Source organism: Pagrus major, chromosome 22 (assembly GCF_040436345.1).
Source record: "Pagrus major chromosome 22, Pma_NU_1.0".
NCBI classification, from domain to species: domain Eukaryota; kingdom Metazoa; phylum Chordata; class Actinopteri; order Spariformes; family Sparidae; genus Pagrus; species Pagrus major.
The window spans coordinates 16,665,814-16,688,365 of record NC_133236.1 but is presented as its reverse complement, the minus strand read 5'-3'; the positions used below and the strand labels follow the sequence as shown (position 1 = coordinate 16,688,365).

Below are 22,552 nucleotides of genomic sequence, written 5' to 3'. Positions count from 1 at the left end.
AGTGACTTGTAACTCTATGACAGACCTGTGAAGGGATACTCAATACATATTTCTCTCTGATTTCTTGTGAAGACATAGATATGGATAGATCTTACAGTTAATTAGCAATAATGACCAGAAGGTACTTATTTGAATCTAAAAGTCAAAACTACTACCTTCATGCTGAACTTATATCATGATGTAATGTGGTTTCATGTGATGCAGTCTCTTTGCATGTTGGCTGCACAACAATAAATTTGCATAGTGCAAATGGTTCTGGTGTTCCCTTCTCGTGTGAATGACAAATTACAGTTTTGAAAACCTTCGATCGAAATGTGAAAGGTGAATGTATTGACCAACATATATTTTTTCCTACCTGTAGTGTACATGTGTGACTGTGGGAGGCCTGTAGCCGAAGATCCAGGTCTGGATGTCCATGGGTCTTGCTTTGGGGTAAGCTATGGTCACATCTATTACCCACTGCAGGCCTTTACGTTTATTAGCTGAAAACAAATACAAGAAATGAGTTAAGAACATTTTGAAAACCTGGGATCTAGATTAGAACATGATCAACCAGTATTTAAGGTCTGACATACACTCATAATCCACGCTATTGCTGGGTTTAAAAAAATCGGTTTTCCGATTCAAACTGATCTTCCGTTGAAAGATCTGATATCACTTCATAAAATCCTGAGATCAGTATTATAGATATTATATATATATATATATATATATATATATATATATATATATATATATATATATATATATATATATATATATATATATATATATATATATATATATATATATATTTCATCACATTTTTGTTTTTTGATGACATTTTTTAAATATTTAGATGCTAAAATCAAAGTCGTACAACCGCAAATTTCTGACGCCATTTAATTCAATTCTTGATGTAAACATTAATAGTCTTAATAAAACACCAGGTTAGAGTTCCTTGTACAATTTACAGCATTAGTTCTCTCAATCCCTTTCATATCTAAACAAAATCGAACAATCAAACAAATCGAAACCTTGTAAATCTGAATCAAATCAGGAAATCCGTGGCAATGCTCAGCTCTAATCCACACAGTGAAAGCCAGATCCATGCCATTACAGAGGCCGAACCCTGACTGTCCAGCTTCAGAACAGTATCTCTGACTGCTTCCTAGACATTTTTACATGACAGCAGTGCAGCCAAACGAAGGCTGGTTACCTGCCAAAGTGACTGGTTGAAAACAGTCTGACCAGCTGAAGTCCAAACTTGACAGAAATTGGCTGGCGGCTACGTTTATGAGTCACGGTACAAGAAATATTTTCACCTCATTATCATGTTATTTCACCAAATGAAAGCCTTAAATGTCTCGCCCTCAGAGAAGACTGAAAGGACGACGGGGTGGAGAAGGGAGAAAGCAGTGAGACAGGAATGTGTAAGATGACAGATCGGACAGGGAATGCTAAACACTTCAAAAACGTGTCACCTGCGAATGTACATGTGTGTATTTATGTACATTATGCACGGTCAGCTCTGTGTTCACCTGCATGTAACCGCAAACAAGATTAAAATATAATAAATGAAAGGAGATGAGTGATACGGATGATGTAACCTCTCTATTGTTATTCATTAAAACGTAAAGCTGGGATGACTCGTGTGTGTGTGAAGTATGCTGTGGCAAAAAGGACTTCGACTTTCCACAGTATTGTGTCGATATCGGGCGTGGTGAATCTTGAGAGACAAGAGTTGATCCACCACCATCACATTTGTTGTTATGTTGAAAGCCGTGTTTCTTCACTTCTGATAGATGCTACATCCAACACTGGAGCTAAGCTATTCTAAACCTGCCCTGTCGCATAGATACGAAACAGCCTTAACATCTGACCGTGGGTTTTGACGTGCTTTAACTAAACACTTCAATGATCCTTTAAACTGAATAAATGTAAAGGAGAAAAAAAACAGGCAGCCTCAGTCAGCACGTACACATTTTAAATGAGGTTGATAGAAAGCAGTGCAGCATATTTGACTGATTGACTAATGTCACAGCCCCGGCTGCCGTTACTGTGCAGCACAGCACTTCCCTCTCTGAGCACACTGGCTCCTTTATTCAGTCTGTGTGACAAGGCGAAGCTGCATTTTACAACCGATCAGCCACGTTACACATTACGCTACGTCAGTGTCAACAGCAGTAAAGACAGGGAATGTTGCTAACAGGCCATAACTTCAACCTTTTCACACAAAAATGTGGGCGAGGGGGAGAAGAGTGTAACACAGACGTTACTACATTAATGCAGAACAGAAAGTTATGGATCCTTTGATTTAGATACACTATGTTCATGCCTGTTACAGTACATTATCAATAAGGACGCCTCGTCAGTCACAGTTCCTTCCTCTCAACGAGAAACGCTGCCCATAGCAACCAACAAAATCAAAGTCATTTCGAATGAGAGCTACTGAGAATACTTTGAATAAAGAGTTGGGCAACATGGTGGCATAACCCACCAATATAACTTAAATTTTGCAAGCTGTTTATTCTGCGATACCTGCGGCATTCATAGCTCACGGTGTATTAAAGCCTCTGTTGGGAATGTTGCAAGCAGGGCTTGTGGTTAGTGAGGCAACTTCAGTGTCAACCCTGGATATTGAGGGTTACGACAGCTGTTCACATCTTACAGGTATATCGCAATGGCACCTTATGCTTCACACCTAACCTGCTCCGAAGCCGAAGTTATTGTGTGTTTTTACGCTGATATTGTACAACAAAGACGGACTGAAGCACTAACTAACTACTTGTTGTACTTACAAGATATGAAAGTACTGCTTTGAATTATGTTTTTACATTTATTTTATTTAATTGTATTTCTTCTCAAGTCCGTTTGACACTGAGGGAGTTTATAAATGTAACTATAGTCTGATCCACTCGTGCCCTAGTAATAGGTCAGTGAAATATTTTAAGCTTATAAGTTTACACATTCACACAGTCGCTAATTTTTTTTTTATCAGCTGTTCTTTCTGCATTTGGCAGCTGTAACTGTGTAGCCTTTAAGTTGGATGATGTATTTTACTTGTGCTTCCATTTGTCTAAGTTTGCTTTACATTTCTAAAATATTCAGCTCTGCTGCCAGTAGACTTGTCCATGTTCGTGACTGGACGTATGCTGCAAACACCTCCCGATTAAAGTGTACGTGCTCATGGCTAATAGTGGAAAACCTGGGGTGGCTTATTGAGTTGATAACCACCTTTGTGTAACTGCTGATTGTTAGGGTTTGTGAAGCCAGACAACGAAAAGATATGCTGGGTATGTTGAACTCTCTTCGTAGTACAGGCCTCTAGACTGCTTTATAACAATAATGGATTTTTCTAAATTTTGGGATTAAGTACCTTGATCTGTCACGTATCTAAATTTGAAATTCCTGTCTGACGTATTTTTTTTTTATTTACAGTATCTGAACCTCCTAGAAAAAACACTATCACAATAAAGAGTTTGTTTACACTTCATTTGTTAATTTCTTTGTTAAACTATTATACAAGTATACAAAAATACATGCTTTGTGTTTGCCAAGTTGTCATTTGGTAATTTGTTTTTTCTGCAATCAATTTGGTACTAGCTAACTAAGCTAGCTCAGAATCAGAATTCCTTTATTTGTCCCGCAAATGGGGAAATTTCTTTGTTAGCTGTCCGAGCTAATGTGTTGCTAATACAACCTTCAAATGAACTTTTTATTAGTGTTGGGCAAACTGTCATGCATTTTACTCCCAATACTCTCTTTCACTGTTGTGGTCTCTATGTGCATGCTGTTGTGGACTTAATGTTTATCTTTCACTGGTGATACTAGTTTTCTTCCTTGCGTGAGGGACAGTGGAACTAATTTGACAATACAGTAACAAGGATACTCAATTCACCAAAGTATAGACCAATTAACCTTTCCAATAACCTTGGTCGAGCTGTTGTTTGTAATATCTCATCGTATTCTCACAACTGTTGTACTCAACTTTTATTGAAAGTGTCTAGCTCTCTGCAGAGCTGTGCACCTACAAGAAACACTATGAATGACACAAGGCCTTTAAGAATGCACACCTCTGTTTACTTAGCATTATATTGGCTTCAGAAAACATCCAATGAAGCTAAAAAAAAAAAAAGAAAAAAAAAAAGAAGCAGCTGTGGCACAGGTTGCTGGCTCATTTATACCAATGTTACAGTGACTTGATAGGCATCCTTGGTATTGATTGGACTGGCTAACACCACAGCCGTCCCTGTGTGGGTAATTGGATCCAGATCTCTGTCCAAGTGTGCTGAAGGGCAGCCATCGTCTCCTGCGAGTGGCCAGCCAAAGACCGTGGCCCTGAGCCAAGGTATTGCTGGTGCCCTATACACTGTGACAAACAATACTGTAATAACAGCAGCCGTGGTAATTTAAAATGACATCTGAGAAGCCCTGTCCTCCTGTGAACGGTTAAAGGAAGGAAACACACTGGCAGATATCTGGCTCTCTATCAGGCCACTCTGCAGGCCAATTACAACACTTGAAGCCCACACCTGTCCCTCCCACTGACTGGATGAAAACGGCCCGATTGGTCATTGCTATCAAACACATTTACATCTGGGTCACATGGAGCCTAAATGACTCACAGCTGTGAACTTTGCTTACCTGCCAACTGTAAATACCATTTTATAACACGTAAACCTTATCAGTCTTAGCTGCACACGGAGCCTTATCTGCCGGCTGTAAACTGCACTGGCAACCAGTGACCCATGTGCCTTGTATCCACGCTGAGCAATGTATTTTAGCCTGGCTGACATTGCATGGGTGATACACGGCGGCACACACATTTACATCAAATCCTATTTTCTCCAAGTGGCCCATTTGTCTCTGAGTGAGTCAGCAAGCTCTGGGCACCTCTGCAGAGCATCAGGGAGGGTCAGAGGGAGACAGAGCTGTGTCTTTGATCACACACACACACACACACACACACACACACACACACACACACACACACACACACACACACACACACACACACACACACACAGAAGAGCACTATGTTCCTGGCTATCGTGTGTGTGTGTGTGTGTGTGTGTGTTTTTTTCTTGCCCTAGGACTTAATGCCATTAGCTAGATTCAAGTGGAAGGACAAGCCCTACTGCAGCAACCAGCTTCCCCTCCTCTTGAGCTGCTGGAACAGAGGAGAGGACACAGGGAGATGGAGAGAGAACTGGGATGTGACGTGGAACTACAGTAAACAGGGAAAATATAATGTGTGATCAGACATGAAAAGGACCGACCTGTCCAAATCCTTAAAACGTTTAAATATCCCCCTCCTGCCAGAGGTTACAAACAAAACCTCTTCTATCAGCAGCGTTTGTTGACACTGACGAGATGATGAAAGACTTTGTGCTAAATTAGCAGAAAAGCCAAAAGAGAAACGTGCACATTCAGCACATAATTAAGTACATAAATCAAGCCTTGCCCGTCTTTACCTAAATTTTACGATGGCCGATTAAGATATAGTCCTCCTTTGGTTTGATAGTCCGTCCTGCAGAGCGATAAACTGACGGCATCTTGCTGTTAGTGCTGAGGCTGTAGGACACAGAGCTGTGTTAGCAAACTTGTGGAAGGCTAAAGTCCCTGAGCCACGTTCTCAATAATGCTGCAGGCCCAAAGTCTCTCCAAATTACTATTAACACAGCACACCCTTAAAATGGATTTTGAACCAGAGCCAGGAGGAATCCGCTGGGTAAACTGACTGTGCAGTGTGCACGGGCATGGGGGACTCATTGCGTCTGTAGGTTTACGGCCATTTTAACTCTGTGCTTTTTGCTGAGGACTATCTCAAGAAGGAGGTTTGTTGAGTTATAATATAATTTATTTATTTTTTATAATAATTTTGTTTGGTGAAATCACAAACATGTATTTTTAAAATTAATCCACCATAGGGTTGCAGAGTATATCATTTTAACATCAACATTGCAATGTGTGCATGTACAATAGCAAAATCAGAGGAAGTGCAACTTCAAGTTTCTTGTTTGCTAGTGACATGTAGGCTCTGTATGCACAGCAAACCATCAATCACAATCAAGCTTGATCAATTTACCGAACAAGGCAGAGCCAAAACCAAATCATTTCTAGAAAGAGTCATTATTTCTAAATAGAGCTCAACTGATCTGGTGAAATGTCCTGTATTTTTTCATGTAGAAATACTTATTTCAGAGAACCCAAATGTGGCAATGTCAGTTTTTCCACTATTGTGCAGCCCTAATTCACCATTCAGATTTAAGGGGGGCCAAGCCTCCCTCTTGAAACAAGGCCCTGCTCCAGGTAGCATGAAAAACATGGCGAACTTTGTCTCTCAATTTCAGATACAAAAAATTCAGTCTTTGTCTGAGAGGCTACAGCGACTCAGACCCCTATTTCAGTCAGTTACTGCAGCCAATATTGGTGATCAAGCACAATATACAGCCTTCTTCTTAGATTAGAGTGAAGGCCCTGATTAGTAAAAAAAGAAACAAAAGAAAACTAAAACTGGATAAATGTATCTCAATCTCTGCTTTTAAAGATACTTGTAAATGTTTTACTTCTGTCTCATTTGATTAATTAGTCACTCTTCTAAGACTATAGTAAGTCTAAGAATAAGGGTTGCAACACTGCCACCTGCCTATTTATCCAATCAGGACCATGAACGCCATAAAGGGGCGGTCCTGTCTGCTTGTGAGAGCAGGATCCTTGTTGTCTGGTGAGTCCTGCTGACAGGAGGTATCCAAAACGGAGGTATCCACAGGAGGTATCCAAAACGACAATGTGTACAGCAGCTTAAGTAATTGTTATTATGATTAATATTCTGATTATTTATATTAGTTAGGACAATCCTAAAAGGAATGAAAACATTTTTTTTTTTTGTGGCTGCATTATTATTAGCGGACAAAACATTAAGTCCTGATAGACATGAAACTTAAAAAGAACTTGAAATATATATATATATATATATATATATATATATATATATATATATATATATATATTTGGTAGCACTGAGAAATAAGGGGAAAGACCCACCTGAGAAAATGGGAGAACTGGATCACATTCACTGCAAACAATGATGATGATCTCTCTCACGAAAATACAGGCATAAAGACAGTAGAGTATGAAATGTAGACCCTGCTTAGTTCCCAAGCTTTGTTGACGTTGGTTTTACTTGTAACAATTGGAAGATATTTTAAAAGAGAAGAAACAAAGTTTCCAAAAATTAAATTTGCCTCTGAAAGGTCGTTAATTGCAGAGTTATCTTCCTGCTCACTGGCTGTATTTAGGGCTGGTCTCCAGACAGAAAAAATTACTCTCCTGGAAATAACCACTGGGGTTCCAGGGACCTTGATGCAATTTCTGGCACCTCTGTGCACATCACCCCTTTCCTCTCCTGGCAATCCTTACCACCAGTCACCTTTCATTTAAAAACAGGACTCCCACAGGACAGTTGGACACAGAGGTAATGATTCAATGCTTCATGTTTGAAGCGTGCTCCATCCCGAGCCTTCTAACCAACATGAGACCATATTTGATCAAGAACTACAGAACACTGTGAAGCGGGAGAGTTCACAGAGACTGTGAAGTAAAAGGAAGAAAAAAAAACTCTTCTTCCCAGTAAAAAAGTATTCTACTTTTCGAGACCCAGAAATCTTCAAAGAACACCTTCAAATTCAATCCCAATTTCATGTGTGTTCAGTAAATCAAAAGGCCAAATGCAGTATACTCAAAATCCATTTAACATTTTGAATTAATGGCTGTCAATCAGAGAAAAAAGATCAGCCTGTTCCAGATTCCTGTTAAATTAAAAGTCTTCACCTCACAGCAAAGAAAGTAGCAGCTGAAGCTTCTCAAACATATTGGCATATGCAGTTTTGTCTCAGTTTGAGATGTGATGACCAAGGTGAGACGTACATAAGATTTAAAGCCAAAAAGGAGGCAGTCTGACCTCAGCTGGAGACTCATTTGTGGCTCTCAATTTCAGGGTGAACTTATTAAAATAAGAAACATTTAAAATTATGTGCTATTAGACTGATTACGTAGATTATAGATGTCGGGACATGGTAATGTATTTTCTTTTCCTGGTTTTAAGGGCTGCATTACAATAAAGTGATCTTTCTTACCCTCAGGTGTGCATAAACTACAGGTTAGAAACTTCTTGTCAAACGTGGTCATCTTTTTCTGTTAACTGTATCAGCTGCAAAACATCCATATGTCCATACATATCATGCATCCGTATTACAATTGATGGATCTAGCTTTTAAAAGCCTGGGACAACATGACTGAAGGTTAGGAGAAACGGGGCTTTAGGGTTTAAGGTGCAGACAATGCAATCGAAACCAAGTGCAGCTGAGGACATCTGTCGCATGTCTCCATCCCTCTCCTCATTTCCTGCCTGTATCTACACCCTTCTCTCCAATCAAGGCATAAAATACCCTAATACACCCTTACAAATACACCACTAATACAACCCAGTCCTAATTAGAACAAACTACATCGATCCAAATAGATCCCACAAACATTCCTGTGCCACAGAGAAAACTTTTGTGTGTGTGTGTGTGTGTGTGTTGGTTACCTGTCTGGTTAGGGGTCCCAGTCTCGCCGCCCACGCTGCCGTTCTCCTGCTGGGCTGACAGGGATTTCAGGATAACGTGGGTGGCCCCGAGACGAGGCAACGTGACGTGGGTCAGGTGGGGGAGGGAATTCTTCTTGGCAAACAACTGGCTGGTTTCCCGCCGCTTGCGCAGGAAGCCGCCCTCGGGGAACAGCACTATCCACTTCCTGTCACGGCTGTGGTAGTATTTGTCCAGGTGATCTTTCAGGTAGACCAGCTGCTTGTCTCGGTGAGCTTTACCCTGTAGAAAGAAAGGAAATACATTAGGTGAATAAACGATGCAAGAACAGTTTAATCTCTTATTTAGTCGCAGGTGAAAAAGGTATCACAGTAGAGTTTCCAGTGCAGATTTGGTTGTTTTAAACAACCAGCGCTCTAAAAACGCGGCTTAAAAACTAGGTGACTCAATTCAAAACAAGTGCAATTAGCTCAAACAGTTTCTTTATTTGCCCTAAGGGGACAAACTGATTGAGGCTAAGTGTTACATTCACTTGATTAGATAAATGTTTTTGTCAGCAAACAAACGACCAAACAAGTGAAAACAAGCGAACACACACCAGAAGTTAGATGCAGTAACACTATGGAGCACTCAGAGCAGCAGTAATGGCACTACTGAAAATGGATGCAAAATCATGATGGCCTTGACAACATTAAGAGCATTAGCAGTGATGGGACGAGGAGGAGTGGGATTGATTTTTAGCTAGGCCCGGTCAAAAGCCATTTTAAATGCATTAGCATAGCTGGGCTGAACCCTTTTTGTGGCATGTGAGCACACGTGCAGCTGTATGTCGCTTGACTGTTTACAAGACGAGTAAAATGGCTGAAAATCACAATGTTTTTTGCCAAAACAAGAATCAGTAGGGAGTTAATTTTAGCTGCAGCTATGAAGTCTCTTTCACAGAGAGAGAGAGAGACGTGTATTCAAACACATCACAAACCTACATATGACCTTGAGACCGTTTCTATGCGTTTACTGCAGCTATATGAGCCACGTGAATTAAAGCAATCATTCTCCGTATTGGTGCTGTTAGAGTCAGACTGAGCTTCTCTCCTGCCGTCCCAGTATCACAGGAATGAAATATATATATATATATATATATATATATATATATATATATATATATATATATAATTAATTAATTAATGATGTTTTGCATTTCATTTGGATCTTGGTTTAGATCTGGCTGAATTATCAAATGGTTTATCTTACAGCTGAAAGTCTCTGATATTAAGCCACCTGTCCCTCAAGTGAGCAACTAGCGCTGCTTCAACTCCCACGTGCTCTCGTCACTTGGAAATAGTCAGTTGCCAGTTCATTAGGCACACCCTACTAAAAAGTATACAGTATAATACAACAGTCCTGCAGTGCATCCTCCTCTCATGAAGGTGATAATGTTCCAGTTTCGTTGAAACCGTTTTGGGGGTTATTTTGGAGGCTGTAGTTGGTGCTGCTATTGAACTGTATCTGGTTGGATACTGAGAGGTGCATGAAATATAACAAATATTCAACATCACCACAAACTGCAGCCTCCAAAACGAACACCTTGAACAGAAGCTGAACATTACACCTTATATAAAGGTATTTTATTTTATTAGGATTGTAATTTTAGATTAGAGCCTGACTGATATTGTTTTTTTCTGGGCCAATGCTGACATTATGAAGTAAAACATTATCATATATACACACACACATTGGACCCTAAATACACACACACATACCCTAAAAAGCAGTTATCAAACACTTGGAGGCAGGATATTTTACAGGTTAAAAATAAACTTCATTGTCTAAATTTGGATTGACTGATTTGGCTTTTTATATTTTTTATATTAGAAATTATCGGTATCCGCATTTATGTTGGTCGATATGGGGTTAGAGTTAGGTTTAGGCTGATATGACACCTTTTTTCTTTCAAGAATATAAGGCAGAAAAACATGCTTGGGGTAATTTAAAATGATTAAATTCCCAGGGAAGTTTACTGTGTCAGCTGATATTTGAAACAGATATACATGTCCAATAAAAATTAAAATCATGTTGTTCATTTGTGTGAAAATGTAATTCAGGTGCACAGGTACGGCTACAAAAAACTTATGTTATGCATTTATTCCAATACAGTCTCAGAAGCAAGCATAGCAACACTTCCACTTCTTTCCTGTTACCTGCAGCCATTTAGTCAGGCAAATGCTATCCTAGTTTTTCTCTTCATCAAAGCAGCTAATGCTAATTAAAACTACTCCTCATCCCTATAATTTCTTCTCATGGGAACTTGTTTTTACTTGTTTGCCAGATAAATTAATTTAACCCCTTTCCAACTTGCTGATATAAAAAAAAGATGCAAAACTTTTGTTTCTATGCCGTTTTCCCTGCTCTATTCTAAATCATGTAATTTGGCACTTTCTACTTATACAATGTGTAAAACTGAACATTCAAACATAGTATACCCTAGTTGCCAGATTGAATTGATCCACAGTGAGGATTTTGTATAACTAGATGGCTTAATTGTGACCAGAAAACCATGTTGACAGCTGCCAGCCACTGCCATGTGATTTACATTATTTGAGTTGATTCAGAATTAAAACTGCAACTTTTTATGGCTTTGTATATACTTACATAATTAAATTAAACATTAAATATTATTGAGAGATATGTCTCTAATTAGAAGGGTCTCCCAAGTTTTAGAGGTTGAGAAAACTGACACGACCAAGGAAAAAAGTTCAATTACAGGCCTGTACCACAAGTAACTGTGCTAGAGCCATCAAAGCCTGCCGTGTTGTGCTGTGCATAATGATGTTGGAGACATGTCTGCCAGCCTGAGTGGACAGCAGATGCTTGGGAGGCAGGGGCAGATGCTTGCTGTGCTGTGTGGATGTGTGAAGTATTCTGGGGAAGGATGTCAAGAATGCACACACAAGAATGCCAGAGGGCCTCGCAGAGAGAGAGAGGGAGTATGGCAGAAATGGCCGAGCCTGATGCAGCCCGTCTGGCTGTTTGCAGGCTCAGGGTGCTTCACCCTCGGCACAGTGCCTGATGTGATGCGATTCCATGGCGAAGCATTTCTATGACCTAAAAAAATTAATTCCCGCTCACTGTGGCCGTGGTGTTTCTGCAGCTCAAAAAGTGAGAGAGGGATTTTCATTAATTTTCCCGACAAAACAAATCAACAGAGATGACCTATCAGCAGCAGTGCTGTCATTTAACGTTTTAAATATTTGTCCCATTGGAGCTGGTGCCAGCAAGTCTTGTTTAGCAGCATAGAGTAAATACAGTTAAAAAAAAAGCAGCTCATTACCAACATCTGAGGCAGAGGCTCTCAAAGTTTGGATGACTGAGTGCCAATTTAGCCAGCCAGCAGAAGATTGAGCGCTGCGCAGGAAAACCCATGAACTTGTCTCAGGATCTCATTAGATAGGATGATATGAAAGTTTTAAATGTCGCAATTATGCTGGTCAAAGGAATTGCAATTCAGGGCGTTATCAAAATATCCCAAAGACATTTTGTGGGGGAAAAAAAATTCTATCCCAAATTTGTTCTTTAGTTTGGAAGCCATGGTATTTCCACACATCCAATTTAACTTTAATATAAAACTTGTATATATTGGAATGACTTGTGGCCAGTGGACTGTACGTTAGCAGTTAGCAAACTTGCATGATTTTTCCAGGAATTCCCTGACCAGTAACAGCCCTCTAGGCTCCATGTGTAGGCCTGTCAGAGCAGGCTGCACTGTTCCAGCTGCCCCCACAACAAGAGGGTCAGTCTGACCCAGCGGGGCCGAGCAGACCTCCCACACTACTGTCCACTGCCGTTTATCCTTCTCAGAGGACGCCATGGCCGCAGGAAACCCACCAACATATCTGCGGTCCAGCTGGGACAAGCAGATGGGTAGCGATTCCACTTTGCAGAGTTTAGAAAAAGAAGGCAGCAGCAGCCGGGAGGTCAGAAGATTTGGGTTATGGCCTGAAGGTGTGTGTTTTAATCTCAAGACTTTCAGGGAAAAACAAGGTGTTGACATTTGTGGGGAAGTAGTCATTCACATCCTAGCAATAACTTAGATGAAGCCTTGAGGGTAATTTACGGATTAAAACACTGACCAGCAGCTAAATATGTTCAGTGTTAACCGTGTGCAGCAGAGCGTGCCAATGTCAACAACTTCTGATTACAGTAAAAACAAACATTTTAAAGTTTAGGTGCTTTTATCTCATATGACTATTTCTGAATATTTATCTTTTCCATAACTGAACAAACAAGCAAAGAAGAAAAAAGGAAAAAAGGTCCCAGAACACTGTTTGAAACTAGAAAGGCAGGGTCCACCAAATATAAACAAAGTAAAATATGAAATTATGTTGTCCTTTAAGGTCAGTTTGTTTATTTAGTCATGAAAACAAAGTTTGTTTATTCAGTTTGTTAAGGCATAAAAAAATAAGTCAATAAAGATCTTCTGATAAAAAAGTCTTCCCTACAATTTCCTAGAAAATGCCAAAAAATGTTGAAGACTCATCCTGCACTCAGGGATATACACATTTTTCTTCAAAAAATGTTTTCTTAACTCATATGACGCTGCTCAGGATGTATAAAAAGAGGGACGCCCAGAGTGGAGTGTTTCTGGGGGCAGGACCTCTCACACACACAGACACACACACACACACACAAAACATACTAAGACGTTTGGTGCCATCATGGGTGTCTTACCTGTCTGATGAAGAAGTCCCCATGGATGAGGGACACTAGGCCAAAGTTGGTGTATTTGAACACATGGTCCATCAACCACATCATTTTTCGTACCACCTGTAAAAGGGAGGAGAAACACAATGACAGTCTGTAACGAACCCAGCTGCTCACTCCCACATTTGCCTGTAAGCAAAAGCACGCGACTTTGGCTTTGGTGCCAAGAGCGCCCAAACTGATACAGCCCCTCTGAGCACTTCCACCCTTCCTGACCTGCACCGATGCAGCTTTGGCTTACTGTCCTTTCAGTGGTAAGAGGATAAACTGGGCCAGGGATGCAGTTGTTGAGGCGGATCATGTCATCATGTCTGTGCCGCGCAGCTCTGCGGCTCCAGTGCAGCACCAGCCCTCAGCCAAAAAACAAAAAATAAACACAACACAGCTGCCCCTGCCGTCCCAGAAATCCACAGGCGATTTTCAGGATGATTTGTAAGGTGGCAGGACAGCGAGCTACACCTAGTCAAATAATCAATTCTTTGAGCGAAAAGTGACTTCACAGGTAATAAGACTTTTTTCTTTGCTGATGTTCTATTTTCAAACTCACTTCTGCTGCTGACGATATTGTTTTACAGGCAGAAAAAAGTTATTTCTGTAGATGATTAATGTACATTTGGTTAATAATGACATGTAACAAACAAGCAGCTGAGCCCCCAACAATGTCTGGTTTTCACAGTGAGGATGAATGTGTTCTGCTGTGGGCTTGTCAGATCTCATGGTTAAATTAATGCAGATCCTGTTTTAATATGCAACTTATCTTTTATATAGCTTGTCAAAATGCTTTTCATCTCCAGTTTCATGTCTCTAAATTTCCACTTATGAAATAGAGATACAATCTGCATGTTTATCTACTATGTTTACTTTGAAGGTGTACATGAAGTGACATTTCCGTGTAATTAAGTAAAAGAACAAGTGTCCTATTGAAACAGAGGAATGGATGTGTGAAGTTTGGACACGTTTTGCTTCCTTGCCTGTTGAAAATGATCAGTGTGAAAGAATGCAAAGCAGCAGCCGCTTGGATCTTCACACATCTGTTGTCGCCTGCCTGACAAACTCCGCTGAGCGCTCGAAACTCATTTTTGTAATTTGAATGCAGCAAACCACAGCACTGCTGTCTGTCTCTACGGTGTCGACTACTTTGACTTGAAAAGCGTATCATGATATCACTATGGCTCTCTCCTGCTCTACAAAAAGAACTAAGTACAAATTATAAATAACGTCAGATTACAAAATAGCTTTGAAATGCTCTAAACATCCTAAGTTGCTGATTAAAAAAAGGACCTTTTCTTTTGTTTAAGACTGAACTTGCAGTTTTCACTTTGTGAAAATATAATTTGGCTAAATAAACCGACAACCTTTGGCAAACATCCTTAGAACACATACTTAACTCAGGCTCATAGCCTGAGTTAAGTATACTATTTGCAGCGACATACACATGAAAACATGCTCAGACAGCATCCTGTTCTGCAAACCACAGACGGGACCAAGTGCCCTGCAGGTTCAAATTACTGCATGGCTTTTATTTACACTCATGTGATCCCGGTCAACCTTAACTTGGTTATATTTTTGATTTCCTAAAAGAGACCGTGGAGGTAACACATTTCTCTGTTCTTCTTACCGTGCCCTTGTCTTGCAGGCACATCATGAGGGTGCACACGTCTCCTGTGGATTGGTGGTTGACGATGACCATGGCCTCCTCTTCTGAGATGGGCCGTACGTCGTCACCCCACTCTGTTACTGCAAGACGAAATAAACAGACGGATACATCATGGTTAAACAGGCTGTGCAAATAGTGTCTTTTACAAGTGTTGACTGTTGACTTTTCTTGTAAACAAAGTTTGTTACATTTGTGTTCGTCACTAAAACTCACTGCATCTTTGAGGTCCAACAAACATGTTGAATTAATTGTTTACATCCATGTTTGCTAGCCAACAGTCTTCTTAACTGCTTTTTGTTAGTGCTTCGCTGTGTTTCTTTGTGCATTACCGTCTCCAACTGTCTATCAGTGAAATATTGTGTGACCATTGGCAGGAATTTGTGTTACATCACATCCTCATTGCTCCATAGCACTACTACGGACCAAAAACTCCACAAGGTGCCTTTAAATAAAAAGATCTGTCTCAAGCATTTTTTTGAAATTTAAATATTTAAAAAAATTCAATTCCATTCAAGTTTTTTTAAATATTAACCCTTAAAAGTGTAATTGAATGTAAAAATGTCTTTATCAAGAGAGACCTGTCCCAGACAGGCAGCAGCACAGTTGGATGTTTATAGACTTAGGGCACACTCACACTAGGCCCCTGCTGCCCTGCACTCACACTGCCCCGGCCACAACCGGGCCTGAGCACGGTGACCTCTTGTATATACGTCATCACGCTGTAACTCGGTTGGACCACAGTGGAAAACAACAAAGACAACATGACCAACTTTACTGACTTTTTGTGGCTTATTTTGTGTTGTTTTGGTCATAGACGGCCTCTCACATTCTTGGATTTCTTGATTATGCAATTCATTCAGATCCAGATCAAAAACTCCCAACCAAAGTTCACTAACAACTGTTAATGTGTTATAAAGGTATTATGCAAAGTAATAAAACTACAGTGGGACCAAAAACAAGGCAAATGTGCTTTAAACAACTTGGAATGTGTGATGGGTGGGGTTCATTGTGTCAACACAATTAAAATGGAGTGAGGAAAGCCATCACTGAAATCCAATTTGTTTACATTAGGAGTGAATGTTTTATCATTTAAAACTGACTGACTGTCCCACATTGTCTGTTGTTTTTAAATCCAAGTGTTCTGACGGCAAACAGCCTGCCACCTGTCTGATGTGCAGATCCTCGCTGCCTGGATCAGGAGTTTAATTCCATGCTCCTGCCTTCTTGTAGCTAAATGAGTCTCCACCTCCAGAGATTGGTTTGGCTGATTACACCATGCAAAGGGCTCATTTAAGGCTAGATTTATTTATTTATTTATTTATTACTGTATTTCACTCATCATGTGTATTAGGGGTGTAACAATTCTCAAAAACAACAATTTGGTTCAGACCTTCATTTATGAGCCACATTTCGATTCATGCGTCACAGTTTTATTAAATCAACTACAACTGGAATAGCAAGATCACCACAGAACATAATAAAAAGGTAGATTTGAAAAAAGAACTATTTAAATTAACTTCACATAAATAAACTATGTACACAAAATAAATGGATTAAAAAACACTTCATTTAAGACCAGCCCACATATGAACTAAGTGCAGCAAAAAAAAGTTATAAGCTGCCCCTAAATGCATCATGTAGAGGCAGCAGTTTACAGTCCAGAACGGAGTCCAAATGTATTTTTTCACTGTTTTTGCCCTTTTTGGGACAGGACTGGAAGTTTGTATCATGGCTTCAGTCTCGGTTTCTGAGTCGTAATACCCCTAATGTGTTTTAATCAATGACGAAAAGAAATAAAATGTTGGCCATGTGGTGAGAAATGAAAAAGGAGAAGCGAGTTTCAGGACATCACTTTCACTACTGACCACATGAGAGGAGCAGAGGAAACTGTCTAAAACGCAAAAAAAGGGATGGTTTGTAGACTTTCTGATCGTCTGTGCATTCATATGTGGTTTCTGGTGCAGCCACATGCATGATGTGTTGAAAATAAAGTGCAATGATACTATGGGCTAAATATGTAACACCTTGTAGGAATAACAAAGATGTAGGTACTTAAGATATATTGATTATAAAAAAAAAAAATCAGCATCTTAAACATTATTTCATGTGCAAGAAGAATGTTAATGTTAGCATTTCTACTTATTTATGGAGATTTCATAGCATTCTGGCAAATTATTATAACTCTCATGCTGAGTGACACAATTACATTTTCCCAACATGGACAAAATGTACCTACTACCTTTAAAATATAAAAAATCAGCACAATCATTTCTGCGCAGTATCAGATGTAGAACTTGTGCACCCATTTCTTTTTTTAGGTAGCATTAATTTATTTTTAGAAACTAACACAGCAGGTTACAGTCTGAATATTTTCAGTTAACAAACGTAATCATCAGGCTTTCTGTCAACACACAGCATCAGCAGACTTGTTGGTATGGGAGCTCCCTGCCTGAAATAACATTTTTCATTTGGATAAACAGCAGGTTAATTCTACATCCTGCTATGGCAGGACATCGGGCTTATTTGCATGTCTACGATCCATAAATAATGCTTCCCTCTTCAGTGAAACCACACAAGGTATCCATGTACGGCTGAGAACAGAACCAGGCCTTTTTTATTCGCTGTCAAAGTGATAAAAATAATACAAAGCAGAATATAGCTGCAAGCTGCAGTTCTTTGGGCCAAGCACAGGCACATCAAGCAGGGTACACTGCACACAGGTACATGGAGGTCTGATCTACCCACAGAACAATTTTGATCATGAGCCGCCAAAATGTTGATGATATGAGTCATTTCCGCTTTTTGTGACTTTTCAGCCAGCTTCAGAGCCAGATACTTTATCAAACTGATATGATTTAGTGATGTAGACACCAAATCAATGATTAGTCAGTTGCTGCTTCACATCAGTCAAAGCTGATGATGCAGTAATGGTTGAAATGACAGAGAATTTGGACTGTTGAGCAACTGAAATCGATGAGTAAGAACAGGAAAGAATTTCACATTCAAAACTTCAAGAGTTCATGTTCTTGTTCCCAAATGCTTACTGAGTGTTGCTCAGAGAAAAGGTGATGGATCACAGTGCCTTGTGTTGCTGACAGAGTGTATATTTATCAAAAACATTAAAGTTTTTCAGTTTGAAAATTAAATATATTGTCTGATATTCAATTGAATATCGGTTGAAAAGGGTTTGTAAATCATTGCATTCCGTTTATATTTACATTTTACACAGCGTCCAAACTTTTTCGAAATCAGGGTTGTCAGAATGTATTGGGTTGTGCAAGCTAGCTACGTTCTCCAATCACATACCAAAACCCCTGACTAAATATCTACGCTGAAAGAAATGTCATATTCGAAAATTGCTGGTGATTCAAGGAGAATTGCTGGTGATTCTGATAGTAAAGTTACAGACAGGAGGATCACTCAGAGAAAACTACCATCAGCAAAACAAAAGTAGCGTTAGCAGCTAACGAACACTCCTGCCAGTTGAAGGCAACAGTTAAGGCAATAAGATGTCTTATTAACAATTTAAGCAATGTTGAAAGTATCTAATAGGTGGACAACACCCAGTTATTAACTTTTTTTAACAATTTTTTTTTTTTTAAACAATAAAAAGCTAAAAAGTTAGCCCTGCCTCTGGGCTCTATTTTGGTGTGGTCAATTTGTGATTCAGTATTTGAAAATAAAAACTGAGGAAATATCTGTTTATTTAGTGACTCAGATGCAACGTGTGAAGTAAAACTAAAAAATGGCGTATATCAAAGTATTAATACTGAATTGAAGTTGAATTGTAGCTGAATCCTATCAAAGAGGCTTTAAATCACAGTTTTCAACATCAAACTTTTCACTACCATTTTCAGATCGAATCATGTGTCTAGCCACATAGAAAACAACGAACAGCATGGTCTTTAATAGGAGTCTTCTATGTGGAAAAATCAGTGAGCCCTCGCCATTGTTTATGATCATCAGTGACGAGGTACTTCTACTTGACAAGCCCTTTCAACATGACAATGACCAGCATTCTCCATCAGGACCAACAGGAGTGGATTTCTAATGACCCTCTGCTCTCTCTTACCCTCATTTACATCGTCAGGCCTCAGAGCAGACAGACCATTTTACTAACCATTCACCTGTAACTGATTGTTGACAGGATACACATAGCAGCTGCAACAAAAGGAGGATACATGGCGTGAGACGATGAGGTGACAACAATAACCCTCCTGGAGAACACATGGGCTTCCTTTGCAATTTAAACTAAATTCGACAGCTCTGAAACGAGGCGGTGAAGAGAATTAGCCGGCCTGTGATTATTTACTGGAAACCCCCACAGTTCTGGGTGGGTTTGACCATTTGTAGTTCTGTGTGATGCAAATGTTGCATCAGTCAGGCCTGAGGCGGCAGAGTGAGCGACTGCTTCCCTTTAATGGGGGGGGGTTGATGTTAGGATTGCTGGCAGATAATTAACCGGACTTGTTCTTAAATCAGCAGAATTTAAATAAAACAAGAAGATGACACCAACGCAGTTCCAGACAGCTACAAGATATAGAATTGACCAAATTCAGGCAAAGCACTTTTAAAGCCTGCATTTCTGGTGTTGTAGTTTTGTTATTTTAATGGATAACAGTCCTGCTGTACACAACATGATGTCACACCGCAATTGAAAATGATAAACATTTTTGGTGCCAGAATAAAACAGCAACTCATACAGAAAAAGGAGATGATATCATTGTCTCCGCCAACAGCAACCTCAAAACACCACAATGCAATGCAACAATAGTTTCAGTGATGGTAAGAGGATGAGCTCCCATCTTTTCTTTACAGTAAAATCTCATTTTCTTACTATGTCTACTGTTCTGTCTTTGTACACAAATGTACCAAGTACCAATGCACACGCTCTGGGATATGAAGGAAGTCATTACACAAACTAAGAGTACACAAGTTTGTCACTACTGTTGGAGCAGCTAAGAACTGCAGTTTCTTCCCAATGTCCTTGAAATCGTTGTTAAAAGTAACATTACATACGCTGGTGTTGCAGGCGGACGCCACCACAGCAATGGCGACTTGACTACTTAATACTGTAATTCCCCAATTTATGTTTATTTGTGTAATAACTTTTTCCTTACACATCCCTTTCTTGAATATGATTGGTTGAGCCATTTGACTGTACTTTACTAAACTTTGGGTTTCAACAAATAAGAGGATGCCTGGAATAAAACAGCTGAAATCTGTTCATTGTGTCATGTTGGCATATCCAAATACAGCATGCCTTTTATTTTAAAACTGTGCAATTATGTGCAAGTGAACACTGCTGAATGAGGTGTACGACCTGCCATCTTTACCCCTGGTGAAAATCATGTCAAGCAACCTGTCAGATTAACCATTTCTGCATGAGTCACAGTAAAAGGCCAAGTCATTTTCCTGGGATCGTTTTCAGTGACAAAAGGTTTCTTGCTGGTTTCATTCCAACTTTAAATTCAACCCACTCTACCTGCTGCTCGCTATTCAGCATGTTCAATATTAGATTTAGTCATGTAATGCTAATACACAACTTGTTTATTCAGCAGCTCATTAGAAGATGAAGGAGAACACACTCCATGCTTCAAGCATGAACAATAATTGTCCATTTTTAATGCAGGAAGCTCCCTGTTGTTTATTACTGCTTATTGTATTACATTACTGTTACGCATAAGAAAGCCACTTAAATAGACATGGGAGGTTATTAACTGATGTTTGCTGCATGCACTTAGAATGAATTATGATTAACATGTTGCTCATATCCTATTGTATCATCTTTAATGCACTTTGTACCATGGTCTAAGCTGCAGACTGGCAACACAGGGTGCTTTTGAATCGTCCTGTGCCACACATACTCACAAGGAAATCTCCTTGCGGTCAAAGAAAGTGATTTAAAAAAGGGAATGAAGGGAGACTAGTTGTTGGCATGTTCAATTTAGGCCTTTGTTTCACCTCCTGTCCTCCGGAGAATGAGATCAATCCTCATGAGCACAGAAATCAAGAGCATACTTGTAGAAAAATGACACATCTGTGACACCTGCCAGGGTTGTGTAGGGTGTAGGTACCCTGAAGGCAATGTCATTTCATAAAGGAGCATGCCTTCATGCTTGCTGAATTCTCCATTGTTGCAGGAGACTAGCGTAAATGATATCACAGAGATGGGTCATCTGTCAGATAGAATACATTAGGGAAATTGTCTTTGAGAGATGACACAGTTAGCGCAGCAGGATGACAGCCATGCTGCAGGCACACTGTCTAATCCGCTATCGGTGGTCAGCTAAACGGTGTGCAGCTGACCTTGCTGCCCATCTACACTTCTTTCTCCCTCTCTGGAGGAGGAGAGAGATGTGGCAAAGCATCACACCAGCTCCTTCATAAAATGTGACTGTGGCCGAAGAAGAGTCTCCAAAATTATAAGACCAGTGTCACAAGCCACAGCAGAAGGGGACATTTTTCATTGATAGTTAAAGCTTCCTGGTTACTCGGTCAACTGGATAAAGAGCAACGATTAACTATGGCAAATAAATGCCAGCAACATTGTGGTGGAAACGCTTTCTGCTTGTACATTTTCAACATCTTTTGCCATGCATATGTTTTAGAAATTGAAAATTTTAAGCTTTTTCTGTCTTTACACTAACCCTGATCTTCAGTTACAAGGAAGCTAAAGGTCTAGAAAAGAAGATGTTGTAAAATGTCAGGAGATCGCTTAAGTTCATAGAAGAGCACGAATGTCCCCACCCAAATACATAACAATCCATCGAACAGTTGTTGATATATTTCACTATAAAAACCCTAAATGAGGCGAGCCGCATCTGTGTGAATGGAAAAGCTGGAGACGATCAGGGGTGTTGCGATCTGATTGTGTTCACAGTCCGACAACTAAACAGATCCTTCACTCATCAAATAAAAGATAAATGTCCCACACTTCAACCCACAAAGCAACATTACAGGACCAAACAACAGTAACTTGGTAACTGGTAGTGTCTTTGGCAACTTCTGAGGAAAGAAATACTGCAGCTGTACGTGGAAAAGTGTCTGTCACCCTGTCTGTCCTACCGACACTCCGTCACATTTCTGCCCGAAAAACACTTTAACTCACATGTCTTTGTCGCCTTCCACTATTGTGTTGTTGTAGTTACTGTCTCTGGCAACTTGTATTGGAAAAAAATCCCTGTTATTGTCAGCCCTCCTGACCGAGACTTCAGTGAACTTTCGCGAGTGAGAGAGTAAGACAGGGTCCGCTGATGGTGATTATGTAATTATGTAATTTAGAAAATTACGAAAAACATAACTTTGACACTGTCCAGTATGCATGGTGGGTCAGGATCTCTATCACAACACATAATAACAGCATCCATTTGATTATAAACAGTCGGCGGAAAGAAACCACACAGATGTCAACGTCATGATGTGTACCTTCACGCCTCTTTTGGATCTGCGTATCTGATATTGTGAAAAATATGGCAGGTGACTGCAAATGTTGCGATATTCAATAATATTTTATATCTTCCTCAGCCTACAGGTGTACCATCATCTGATTCTCAAATATCAATAT

General features: G+C 39.8%; 1 protein-coding gene across 2 annotated transcripts in view; it reads right to left on the bottom strand.

Moving 5' to 3' along the window:
- The window catches only part of lpgat1 (lysophosphatidylglycerol acyltransferase 1), a 51,013-nt gene that overhangs the window by 19,160 nt on the left and 9,301 nt on the right, over positions 1–22,552 (bottom strand). For both annotated transcript variants that reach the window (XM_073492955.1, XM_073492956.1), the window contains exons 3-6: positions 14,947–15,065; positions 13,296–13,391; positions 8,573–8,852; positions 356–482 (exon numbers count right to left, since the gene is read on the bottom strand). In XM_073492955.1, coding sequence (XP_073349056.1) covers positions 356–482; positions 8,573–8,852; positions 13,296–13,391; positions 14,947–15,065 — 622 coding nt within the window. The remainder of the gene's footprint in view (positions 1–355; positions 483–8,572; positions 8,853–13,295; positions 13,392–14,946; positions 15,066–22,552) is intronic.